Genomic DNA, 12901 nt, shown 5'->3' on the forward strand with positions numbered 1-12901 from the left:
GCTAGTGTCGCTCCATCTGTCAAACGGCAACAACTTTTACAGTGGTGAGTGTCGCGACTGTTATGTTAGACTGTGGTACACTGAAGATTTAAAATTGCGAGAAATTTTCAAACGCTTTTCTTCAATAACAGCTATTTTAAGTTATGTAGTTGTTATACTAAAATAGCGATAAGGATTTACCAAAGGGATAGAGTAGGTATTCTACCTTAATTTAATTTTCGCATTTTATCTTTCCGGTTTTTCCGAACTCCTTATGTCACAGCCCACGGCAGAGTGCTTTGTCTTGCTGCAAGATCTTTGGTTTAGCTGGGTTCTTGCAGTCAGGAGTCAGCTGCAAGTTCGTGGTTTAGCGGAAATTTGTGTGATATTCTCCAGGTAATTTTTAAGTGTTTATAAACTGCAAGCTAGAGTAAATGAAGAAAATTGTTTCACAAGTAAATTAGCGCGGTACTTCATTTCTAACACAATAACAGTTGAGTTTGGCGAGTCTAATAGTTCGTGAATATCTTGTGATGACGCTGTGGAAGCTATATTTGAGGTTTCTGTCTTTTAATTTTTAATGGGTACATAAGGGCGAGATTTTATTCTGTATTCGTGATCACATCACCTACAGTGTGCTTGGTGAAGGTGTACGAGTGTTATAAATTTTCAGGTTATGTTCATAACTAAATATCCGAGTTATTAGAGCTTGTTGTTTTTGGCCTGTCCGGTAAAATCGCTACGTGTATCTTTGTAAAAGAAATGGCTTAGAATGTGACGTGTTAGGAGCAGTTTGTCCATGCAGTGATCTCCGTCATGTACTTCGTGACTGACGAGAAAAGGTGGACAGTGTGACATTCAAACATTCGCTATTAGAGGTGGCAAAAAATAACGTGATAGAAATAACCGATTACTGAGAAGTAACTGTTACTGCGATAACCGTTTCTCTGATACAGGCAGTTATTTCAATAACTGTCTAGTGTCAACAGTGCCTCGCGCCATCTGTTGATCGAAGATCGTAATACGCTTTCCCGTCAATTCATCGGAGATCTGGCTACGAACGAAGGAGAGTGATAGACCATTTGGAAGGCGTTTTATAGGCCATGGGAATAACTGTGAGACTGCACGCCCTCTGTTGGTAAGAGCTTTGTACTTCGTTACTTTTAGCACAAACAATTAAATATAGTTAATATCCGAGCGGTGGCTGATAGGAACTGCGGTACAGGCATTGACAAGTACGGTCGTTCCCTTGAGCTACCGCCTCATATGTCAATTTAGCTTGAACGGATAGTATAAAGAGAGTTACCATAAGGAATACGAGCGACTATGGAAATAACTGTCAGAGATCGGTATTTTCCTCTGGCAGTTATCGTTATTGGCCCACAGTTCTCATTCTCTGGCAGTTGTCAGGCTACCATTACAGGTAACCTGGAAGTTGGTAACGGAATAACTGTGTCTGTGTTCCTGATACAGTGACTCCAGTCTTAGACCCCCGGTGATATTTCAGAGACGATAGTTACTGGAGCGAACAAATATTTACGTATTTCTTCGGAAATAGCCGCTGGCCATCGCTAATGACAAGTAACATGTCAGAAAGTATAACATAATACAGTTGAATATAATAATTATCGTCGTCATTTGTCAGGAGATTATCAAAATATGTGAATATATTACAGTAACTGCTAATATTTACAGAATTGATACGCTGTCAGAATAAAACACAGTTACGTACTTTCAATAGATTTATCATACACAGAATACCTGATCTTGACTGTTGCAACAAAGTGCTGTCAAAACTGAAATAGGGTGAAGTGGGATAAGTGTAACCACGTTTTGGCATAGTTCAACTTTGACACCAAATTGCCAACTTGTTGTTGAAGATATGATTTTGAAATTTCTCATGCTTAAAGTTTCACTTATTGACTTTTAAACAATACACATTTTGTTTTTGAAAGAAAAAATTATATGGTCAAATAATTGTTTTCAAAATTTTGTGTTGTGAGGTTACACTTGCCCCCACATTGTTGTACCCATACAGAGCATTGTAAAAGAGACTTGGGGTAAGTGACCCGATTACCCAATTTTTACTGAATTTGAGAATTTTTAAATTATTAAAATATCTTAAATTTTACTCAAGATATGAACTTTTTTGCACATGCCTCTTTGTATATTATGAAATACACAGAAAATGTTAGCTAAACTAAAAAATAAGTGTTAACCTAAACCATAAAACACTGAAACAGACCGCATCATAGATGATTTATTTTTGTTTTTGGCCAGTAATTTATTAGTTTAAATTCTACAAAAGTAATATTTTTTTCTTTAGTAGGCAATTTAACAGAAGTAATAAAATATCTAGTCTCAAGAGAAAAGAAAAAATCACTTTATAAGTTCACTTTCTATTATTTTTCATAGTAATCGAACTAAAGTTGTTGGCAATTTGTGTTTAATGCTAAACTGCCCTAATTCAACTTATTATATTCACACTTAGGCCCTAACTATTATTTAGTCACTGAATATTGTATGAATCAAATGTAACACCAAATGTCAGGTCTCCCTTGTAACTGAAAGTAGGCTCAGGCAGCACTGAAATGACATCAGAGGAGGGAACTTGGGTCTCATCTCTTCTATCAGACCAATAGAATGTGGTTCCATGCTTTGTCTTACTTTTGCATCTGAGGAAAATCACTTCTGAATCTCTTGAATGAATAATTTTGGTGACTTGGTCAGTAAAATGAACGTTCTTACATTTTGTTGCAAAAGCTACCAGAACGTAGTTTCCAACTGTAATTTTATCTTTGGCTTCAAAAAAGTTTGCCTCTTCTTCTTCTTCTTCTTCTTCTTCTTCTTCACAGCTTATCATTTCTTTCCTGAGATCATGTTCTCATCTTCATCACTACTTATTAAAGATAGGTCTCCTTCAGTTTCACTTTCTTCACTTGTTGATTCAACTTAGTCTTTTTTTCTTGTTACCCACATGAGCAATCAGGGATTTTTTTTCCACCACATTCTGAGATAACATTTCAGATAAAGTAACAGCACTTTGTTTGGAAGATTTACTTTTTATTACCAAGCCCTTTTTTATGCCAATAATGCTTTTTTGTTTTGCTTCCTCCATATATTCTTTTTTCCTTTAAAATCTTTTTCTTTATAGATGGCATCTTGAAAAGTGATAACTTCAGCTCCTGGTGCAATCCTTTTCTTCTTTGTTTTACCAGTGGGACTACACTGTTGGACTGTTTCCAATAATAACCTTTCAAATGACAAATCAGAAGTTCCAGAACATAATGAAGCATTGGTTAGCTTGGGAATGGTTGAGAAAGAACTCTGATACTGGAAGAACTACAGGGCTCAGTAGATGTAGGCCTATAAAATTCTGGAGGTTGTTCAGCTGGAAGCTTCCCAAAAATCTGAGTACTTTCTGTTAGAGACGTAGCTTCCACACAGTCTGGCTGCATTATTGTGAGCTGGCAATGGATTTGTTTCTGCCAAAGATTTGGTATGAGCTACATATCTTTTATATGCCTCCGGATCATATTTAGTTTTATCAATTACTTCTCTACTGTAAGGGAATATTCCTGCTTTTTGAAAACCACTGTTCAACAATTCAGGTGGTGTTTCATTCCATACAGCAGTGCGGAGATTGGAAAAGTCATGTTTGCTAATGTTTATCCTTGATGACGTCTCTGGTGATGAGTTAACTTTTGGTACCAAGTAGATTTCACACACAGGAAGGCCAGTTTAGTTGATCTAGTGTGATGGCAAAAACAGGGTTATGGCTTAAATAAATAAATATGTTCTGGTAAGTTTGTTTGGGGCAAGTGTAACCCCCCCACCCCCACAGTTACACTTGCCCCAGCTGATTGGTTACACTTGCCACACATGGGAAAAAGTTGGGGTAAGTGTAACCATGCCTGCCATATCAAGAGCTTTATCAGTAGAGTAAAATGAATCTCATATTTGAAATTATCATGCAAAAGTTAGTTTGTAACCAGAAAATTGTGCAGTTATCTTTAAAACTGCAAAAATTAAAGACCACAAAATTCTGAGCATGTTATTCTCTCGCAGAGTGAAAATGTAGATGTCAATTCAAGTCCAAAAATTAATTACCAATTTATGTCAGATTTGACAACTAAGGTTTAAATATAACAAAGAAAGGAGTAAATTAACACGTGTGATAGGTCAGAGGTAAAAATACAGCTTCTTTAAGGCACCATAAGCCGTGGTTACACTAACCCCATGGTTACACTTACCCCACTTCACCCTATAGCAGAATTTTTATTTTTACCTAAGCTGGTCTATCAGTCTCTTACGATATTCATCTACAGAGTAGGAGGAGGGGTCAACTGAAGCGTCCGATTCCACCCGTCTGCTTCGATGTAAACGTGTTTTTGTGAGTGAATGTCATTACGGCACGGCGTTTGAGTTGGTTTTTGTATGTGTGTTGGGGGGGGGGGGGGGGGGCTAGCCGATCTAGTTTGCAGTGCCGGAATTTGCTGGTGGTAATTCATTTTTTTTTTTTCTAGTTGTGATGTTTTGTGTATTTATGGAGTATTGAATGTGATTTAATTTATGTAGGGATGTTTGATTTGTGGATTTTTGGGATTGTGGTTTTATTTTTCGCAGTTATAGGTGCTGGTTTTTTGGTATCAGTAGTTGTGGTGGTTCTATATAGGTAACAGGAAATGACCGATTCCCATTTTCATAGTTGTAGGTGTTGATGTTTTGGTATCGTCATCTGATGTTGAGAAATATCAGGTTCCAATTTTCGTACTTTTAGTTGTGGGCATTGGTGTTGTCACCTATGGTTGACCTATATTGTTCAAGGGAAGTGTCCGATTCCTGCAGATTTTTGTTGGTGTACCAGAATCCTGTATATTTTTTCTTTTTGTTCTTCATTTTGTGTTTTGGGATCATGATGTGTTTTTATTTTTTACTAGCTTGTCCTCACCCTAAAACCCCCAACTTCCCACAGTTGTCCCGTTGATTTGATTGTATTTTTGGTGGGAGATGTTATTGTATTATTTATATGTATCTTCATGTTTGTTGCCATGTTTGTGTAGTGATGTCATAGACACACTTAAAATAGCCATTTCCGGCATATTGGGGACGTCCCAGGTCAAAGCAGACACGTGGAATCAGACACTTCTGTATGAAAAAGTCTTCCAAACACACTGTAAACCGTGCTTTATCGGAAACAGAGTTTTTGATGGTTGCTGACAGTTTATTGAAAATGCATGTTCCTGAATAATGGACCACTTTTGGACCAAGGTAAGTGATTTTAGGTCTTTATGTAGTTTGCTGTTCCTATTTCTAGTACTGATTATGTATTGAGCTATTGGTTGGAAATACTTGTAACAAATTTCATTAAGGAATAATTACACTAGGAAGCAGTGGTTAGAATACAAAGTTCCTTGAACAGGTTCCTACATGATGTTCTTGAATTTATACCACAAACGATTTTTATTCCACACTTTTAGATGCGAAAAACTTTTGCTGCGTTTGATGAGTTACCACAGAATATGCTCCCTTATGAAATAATAGAGTGAAAAAATGTGGTATGCCCTTCCCAACTGAATTTATTATCGATTTGTAGTCCCAGAAATGTAACACTGTCAACCTTTTCGATCTGCATGCCTTCATATGTTATAAACATGTTGTGGTTGCAGAAATCGAACAGTTTCCTAATGTCACATAAAACTTGGATTAGCGTACCCACACTTTCCCCAATAGGACTATCTTTTACATGACAGGAGTAAACGAATCTGTCACATTACGTATATTTTTTGTTGTATTACAAGGCTGTACACTTATTAAGTGAGCAGCACAAGAAATTAAGCTTCGAATTTAACCTACAGTATTCAGTTTACATATTACTTCATACTTAATAACGCACGTTGTTAACGTTTTACTTAAACAGTGCTGTGGCGAAGTTCCGCATACTTTCTGTTGCAGCTGCGAAGATAATATTTCTAATAGCGACCGATAACCTACAAACATATAATATGAAACACTAATAATCATTCTAACATCAACTAAAATGTACCCGGAGTTAATAAGCTAAGGTTATGAAACGTTTCAAATGACATTCCTGCCATTTCACACTACTCGCACTTATACTGATAATTAAACTGAAGGATTCCAACTATGTCGTTATTTAACTGTAGCCCCTCGGAGTATTCGGTATTCGCTAGCGAAAAATAACTTGACAGTTATTAATAACAGTTAAAAATAACGATTATCAAAGAATAACTGGAACTGTGATAACGGTTACTTCAGAATAGCCATTTGGCCCACCTCTATTCGCTATGTTAGTACGGTTATGTTGACTTACTCAGCTATAATAATTGTGAAGATAATTTGCTGTGATGTAGATATATAGTGGCTCCAGATTTTAGAGCTACTGTAAGCATGTTTTCAAGTGCCCACAGTTACATCATTTCATGCTTTGAGTATGTTCGCATGAAAGGAAATGCTGTAGTTCTGTTGCATTTTGCTAGTTTCCCCTGTGCTTTGGTTACTCGTGTCGTTAGTATTCATCTAATCATGTGTAAATACCAGTTTTTTGTAGTGTGTGGGTTTTAATGGAGTTCTGTATAAGAATACTGTAATTTAGGAACTGGCGAAATACGAGGTACAGATTAACTGTAATTCGTCTAACATAAAGCGTTACATGTCATCAGAACTGAATAGATCATTCATCATAGTTACAGTTAGTAGGAAGTCGTTTTAGTAAATCAGTTTTGTAAGAAAAAACGAACCACTTTTTAATCTTGATGTTAATCAAGAATGAGAACTTTTGCACTGCAGTGAGCAATCTATGGGACATTTATATGGTTTTCTTTAATAGCAGGTAAAGATTCCAAAATGATGATGCTTTCTATAAACTGTGTATACATCCGTGAGGAATACAGGTGAAGGAAGTTTCAAGGTAATACTTATGTTGAAAATGCATATTCACTGACAAACAAACAATCCGTACGTCCAGATTCTCATCATGTCCCTATTGGACTGAAATTAACACAACGAACAAAGTGTAAAATGAATTATTTGGTGTTATTCAGTAAGTTTGCTGCAATGTCTTGACCGCTCTGACTGTTTGTAATACTGAAGTTCGTGCATGCACAAAAAATACACATCTTCCATAATTGTCGCAATAGAAAAGTATCCATGAGCCAGTGTTAAAAAAGAGCAGTAGCAACTATAAATACTCTGTTTCCAGTGCATGTTACTTTCAGTGTTCTCACTCTTCATGACCTTAGAAATGTAAATGAGTTTATATCACTGAACCTACTTTTCCTCATCCTTTCTGAATCTGTTTCCTGTGTAATCACCCATTTACTGCACCCATTAGACAAGTGAAAATACTGCCTTTGAGCTGTACTTCGTGGTAACAACAGAAACTGAGTACCACTGTTCTTATATAATTGCTCTCTTTTTTATTTTTATTTTTTTTTCAGATTGCGGAACTAATGCAATGGACCAGGAGCCAGCTATGTGGATAAAAAAAGAGGAAACGGACGAAGTGAAAACAGAGTTACCCTTCATGGTAAGTGGCTTACTTGTATTTCTTAACAGTGTTTCGTTAATTTCTGTGTGCAGTATGGTGCGTGAGTACATAAAATTGATGTCATGCTGCTGGAAACACAAGTAATTCTGTTTACTAAACAACTGATGAACTTTCACTCTTAAATATGACATTTTGCACAGTGCATTGAACTAAGCCTGTTATTAAACCTCACATAGAATTCAGCAAGAGTTTCAATTTAATGTTAAGTAAACATGAAAACCTTTTTTTAATGCACAATTCAATTATACTGATAACGTGGTTGCCATATAGTGGGTATATTCTGCTCTGATATGCTTCTTTTAAATGACAGCCTTAATGTGCAACTTAAGAATAACTATGACCATAGTGAATCTTAGCAGTGCCATTAAATTTATAAATGGTATGGCGCAGTTAATGCATTATTGCAGTGTATCGTGGTATGGAATAAGAAATGTAATTTATTGATGATGTTGAAGTGACATTTGCATTTCACTAATCTGAGAAGTAAATTTTGTAGTACTATTAACATTAGATGTCGACCTTGAATATGTGAACAAAGTGTAAGTAGAACGGTCACCAGGGTCATTCCATGTCAAGTGGTCTAAGGGTCCCCACTAGACGATCTCCAATTTCCATGAAATTTTTTCAGGTTGTACATATAGACCTTACATATAGCACTGCCAAATTACAGCTTCATAAGTAGTATGGTGGGGCCACTAGCCACCTTTTTGTAAAGGCTCAATTTTTGACATTGTTACTATAGTAAATTCATCATAGTGTACTATCAAAGTGGCTCATAAATCTTGTATCAAATTTTGACTGTACTTCATTGCGTTGTATCTACTGAAAGGATTAACTTTCTGAAGAATTTTTGAAAATTGGTTTTTTTTTTCTAATTTTTGACATCCTATCTCAAACGCTTGAGGGAGTGGCGGCGTATTGGCCCAGTTTGAAAGTATCGTAAATTTGGGGCTGATGCACAGAGCAGTCTGAGTTATAGTGGGCATGTGGGTAGTCTCCACGTGATCCGTGTATACATTTAGTGATTTTGCTGTTTCCTCTTCGTTTACTGCTCTCACATCAAATGAAGACAAAACAGATTGCTGTGGTGGGAGGCTATCGAGTGAATTAAAATACATACACATAATTACAGAAGACTAAAATGTGTTGTTAGTTGCAGATTTTATTTTATTTCCACCTTTCTGACAGTCAAGCATTTATTGCCTTGCTGAACAATGAGGCTATTTTTGTCGATTTGCTAAAGAAATTTTCTTTTATTAATCTTTTCTGCTGAGGCAGAAAATATATTTGAAAAGAAGTGTTTAATTCCGCACACTGTTTGCTGCATCATTTCAAGTGCACGTTTTCAACTTGTAACACGTATGGCATTATGCCATAATAAAGAACCAAACATGAGATAACATAGTACTGGTATTATAAGAAAATTTACATTCAAAAAACTACATTGAAAAGCTTAATATCAGGTCGTGGCCCACTTCACTGGGAATCTGGATATACGAATGTGCACTTTAAATATGCACATTTTATTATCGGTCACGAAATTCCGATGCTCTTGGAGTATCCTCCGATGTCTTGTTTGTTTTATGACATAATGTAAGATGTTTTAATGTTTTACACTTACGAACATACGGGCTCCCTACGCCATCGTAGCTGCGCAAGGACGGTGGCACCTGTCATCTGGCGCTCTCTGGCAACTGCACAAATGAACCTATTTCTAATAGCTCACCTGAAAATATTCCGAATGGTGCTTTGAAAAGTGTTACTTTCAAAGTAAATATCCTTCTACGTAAGTTGAACGATGTGCGAGAATGTACGATGAATTTCTTAAATCACAGAGCATTTGAGTCTCATTTAAAAATCAACTCTTCGATGATGAGTCATTTAGATGAATTTAGAGCCCAGAAGACAAGACATTAACGTCGTTATTAAAAATTTTGCTGGCACATTTGTGTAATATATATTACATTGTAATTCGCTCATAAAAGACCAACATTATAAGTGAAAGCTTGCTTCTCTTGCAGCGTCTTAATCTTAGAGAACAATATTATATGTGAAAGCTTTGCTTTTTGTGTAGCAACACGGTGTATATTAATTTAAACCATTAGCTTTTTCTGTTTGTGCATTCGCGCTTCTTAACAGTGATGTTGCTTTTGGCTGACTACATCATGTGTCCTCAGTTCTGAATACCCGCTGTCATAGGCTGGCGAGATCACGTGACATGAGCTATGACTGGCTTACAAAAACGCATTGCAATCTTGATTTCAATGCTTCGGAAAGTAACATGCGGTGTTTGGTGGAATTCGAATTTATACTTTCGTAATATGAAAATATGCACTGTACATGTTGCTGCTCATAAAAGATCTTCCCAATACGTGTTGTTTTCCCTGTGTTTCGTTTTCTAAAGCGCCGGGAAATTCTAAGACCGTATGTAACCATTCAAAAGACTGATGATATACAGTTCCGAGAGAAAATATATTGTCAGTTAATAGGGAAAAAGTATATTCGCACTCCTGGGAGGAAGTGTATTTTTAACCGGGAAATCTGGGAATTTTTTTTCCATGTCTGCGTATACACCCTGCTATGATTGTTTAATATTTTTCAGTTGGAAATATACACCAATTCTACTTTACCTAATATTGAAACAAACGGCAATTCGAAGCATAAATTTAATTGTAGTGTAATGGATATCAATGAGGTTTCAGTACTGTGTGTCATTGGTCCTACATATAATTCTGCATGTCAGCTGAAAACATACACACATCGAGGCTTCATTCCAATCAAAGAATTTTCAGTAGAGTAATATGAATTCATGACTTTCTACAGAGATATTGTTGTAATCGTTTTGGTGCAGAGAACCATTCTGTTGAAAAGGGTTTACGGATTGTCAATGTGTAAACGGCAAAACAATTGCAAGCTGTGACTAAGAGCAATGTCAAACCTGGTCGGAAGATCTGTCCAACTTGCGGAAACAATTTTTGCCAAAGAAAGCAGAAAAATCACAGTGAACTTCAAACCAGTCAGAAGATGAAGCATATCCAGAGGAATCAATCAATCAATTCAATTCTAACTGCTTTTTCGGTCTTCCCTCTAAAATTTCAGAGAATATCCAAAAGGGATGTGAAAGGTTACGCAAAACGAAAAATAAACGAAGCTCAACAGGCAATTGTGAATAACATTGCTGCTGCTTGAAGGATTTGCCCCAAAAGATCTTCAAACACCGAGTACAAGCAAGACATGTCCTGATTGTGAAGATTATAAGCAGCTGATTAAGGAATTGAAAGAGAAGTTGCAATTGTCAAGGCAGCCTGAAAAATTGCAGATACTGACACTAGTACCACAAAGCTGGACTATAAAAGAGACAATGCAAGAATTCAGTGTTTCAGAGAGGATGGTAAAAGCAGCTAGGATGTTACAGGCAGAAAATAGTGTACTAAATCTGCCAAAGAACAAGTGTGGCAAGATGATTTCAGATGCCGTAAAAGAGTGGTAACAATTTTTCAGAATGAAGAATTTAGTCGAATTTGTCCAGGTAAAAAGACTATGTATCAATTAGAATAGAAGGAAAGATAGTTTTGATGCAAAAATACCTTCTTCTGAATAATTTGGAAGAAATATTTGTTGCATATCAACTTCAGGATGGACCTGAAATTGGATTTGGTAAATTTTGTGAATTGAGGCCAAAATCGTGCATCGCTGTGGGTGCTGCAGGAACCCACTCAGTTTCTGGTTGCACTTTACACCAAACTGTGAAACTGATGCTTGCAAGCACTACAATTAAAGAAGATTATAAGAGTCTGACTGCTAAAACAGTGTGTGATTTGGAATCCAGACTGCATGCTTCTTCCCCGTGAAATCTGTCCGGGAAAGGAACTACTTGCGCAGTTTTTAGAAATTAGTTTTGAAGACAGTGATCCAGATGATACCATTGAGTTCAAACAGTGGGTGCACACTGATAGATACATTAGAAACAAAGCAGATGACCACTGAGGATTTTCTTGAAGATCTGATTTCAAAAATTGACAAACTTTCCACTCATTATGTTGCAAAGTACCAGAGCAAGCACCTAAAATGCATAAAAGAAAACTGTAAGCCAACTGAAATGATCGTATTAATGGACTTTACTGAAAATTATTCCTTCATTGTCCAGGATGCAGTTCAAGGTTTTCACTGGAATAACAGCCAAGCAACTTTACACCCATTTGTTGTGTACTTCAGAAATAACTTGGACATCAGCTACTGTATAATAAGCGACAGCCTGAAACATGATGCAGTTGTTGTAAATGCTTTTATAGTGAAATTAATAGAAGATCTAAAGTGTCTCCTAGGAAAAATGACACACATTTACTACTTCAGTGATGGGTCAGCAGTGCAGTACAAAAACTTAAAAAATTTTATGAATCTCTGCCACCATCAGAATGACTTTGGAATCTCAGCTGAATGGAACTTTCCTGCTACAAGCCACAGAAAATCTCCATGTGATAGAATTGGAGGAACTGTAAAGTGCGTGGCAGCAAGAGCAAGCCTTCAAAGACCAACTGAGTACCAGATTTTGACACCAACTGACTTGTTTAAATACTGTACAAAGAATATCAGAGGAATCCAATTAATTTTTGTTTCAAAAGAACAAATTGAAACATTAAAAACTGAGCAGGAAGCAAGGTTAAAAAATGGGTGCACAGTATCAGGAACAAGAGACAATCGCCATTTTGTGCCATTAAATGAAAAGCAAGTTTTTATTAGAAGGGTATTCAATGATACAAACTTTTTGTGACAAATGTTGACCAAAGCGTTTCATTCAGAAATATTAAAGCCTTACAACTGGACCAATACATTGCCTGTATATATGATGGAAAATGGTAGATTGGTAATGTGTCCGAAGTTTCAGAAGAAGTAAATGTTTGTCATTTTCATACACCCCAATGGACCTGCACATTCATTCTATTGGCCAGCTAGGCAGGATGTTTGTTGGATTCCAAACCAACACATTATTTCTATCATTCCAGCTCCATCAGCAACAAGAATGGGCTGACATTATAGCTTGTTAGAATCAACTGTAATTTCTATTAGTAACAAATTTCAGCAAATGAATTAATAAGAACTGAAATATTTGGCTTGGGAACCATAAAGAGTACGACTGGTACGTGTATTTTTTAATGTAATATAAATGGGAGTTTATTTGATACAACAAGATTTATGGAACACTTCAATAGCACACTATGATGAATTTACCATAGTTTGACCTTTTGTACTAAAACGAAGCTATTGTACCCAAAAAGTTGAACAGGATCACAAAGTTTGAGCACAACAGGTCTCTTAGATCCTGAACAGTGGTAAAACAAAGTTGATCATTTA

At 36.3% G+C, this 12901-nt stretch overlaps 1 protein-coding gene across 6 annotated transcripts in view; it reads left to right on the forward strand.

Annotated features, from left to right (window-relative positions):
* The first annotated feature begins 305 nt into the window (after nucleotides 1-305).
* LOC126213116 (zinc finger protein 492-like) overlaps nucleotides 306-12901 on the forward strand; it is a 187660-nt gene continuing 175064 nt past the window's right edge. For all 6 annotated transcript variants that reach the window (XM_049940719.1, XM_049940720.1, XM_049940723.1 and 3 more), the window contains exons 1-2: nucleotides 306-375; nucleotides 7440-7528. In XM_049940719.1, the coding sequence (XP_049796676.1) occupies nucleotides 7457-7528 (72 nt within the window). In that variant the 5' untranslated portion in view covers nucleotides 306-375; nucleotides 7440-7456. The remainder of the gene's footprint in view (nucleotides 376-7439; nucleotides 7529-12901) is intronic.

The sequence above is a fragment of the Schistocerca nitens genome, chromosome 11, assembly GCF_023898315.1.
Source record: "Schistocerca nitens isolate TAMUIC-IGC-003100 chromosome 11, iqSchNite1.1, whole genome shotgun sequence".
Lineage (NCBI taxonomy): Eukaryota > Metazoa > Arthropoda > Insecta > Orthoptera > Acrididae > Schistocerca > Schistocerca nitens.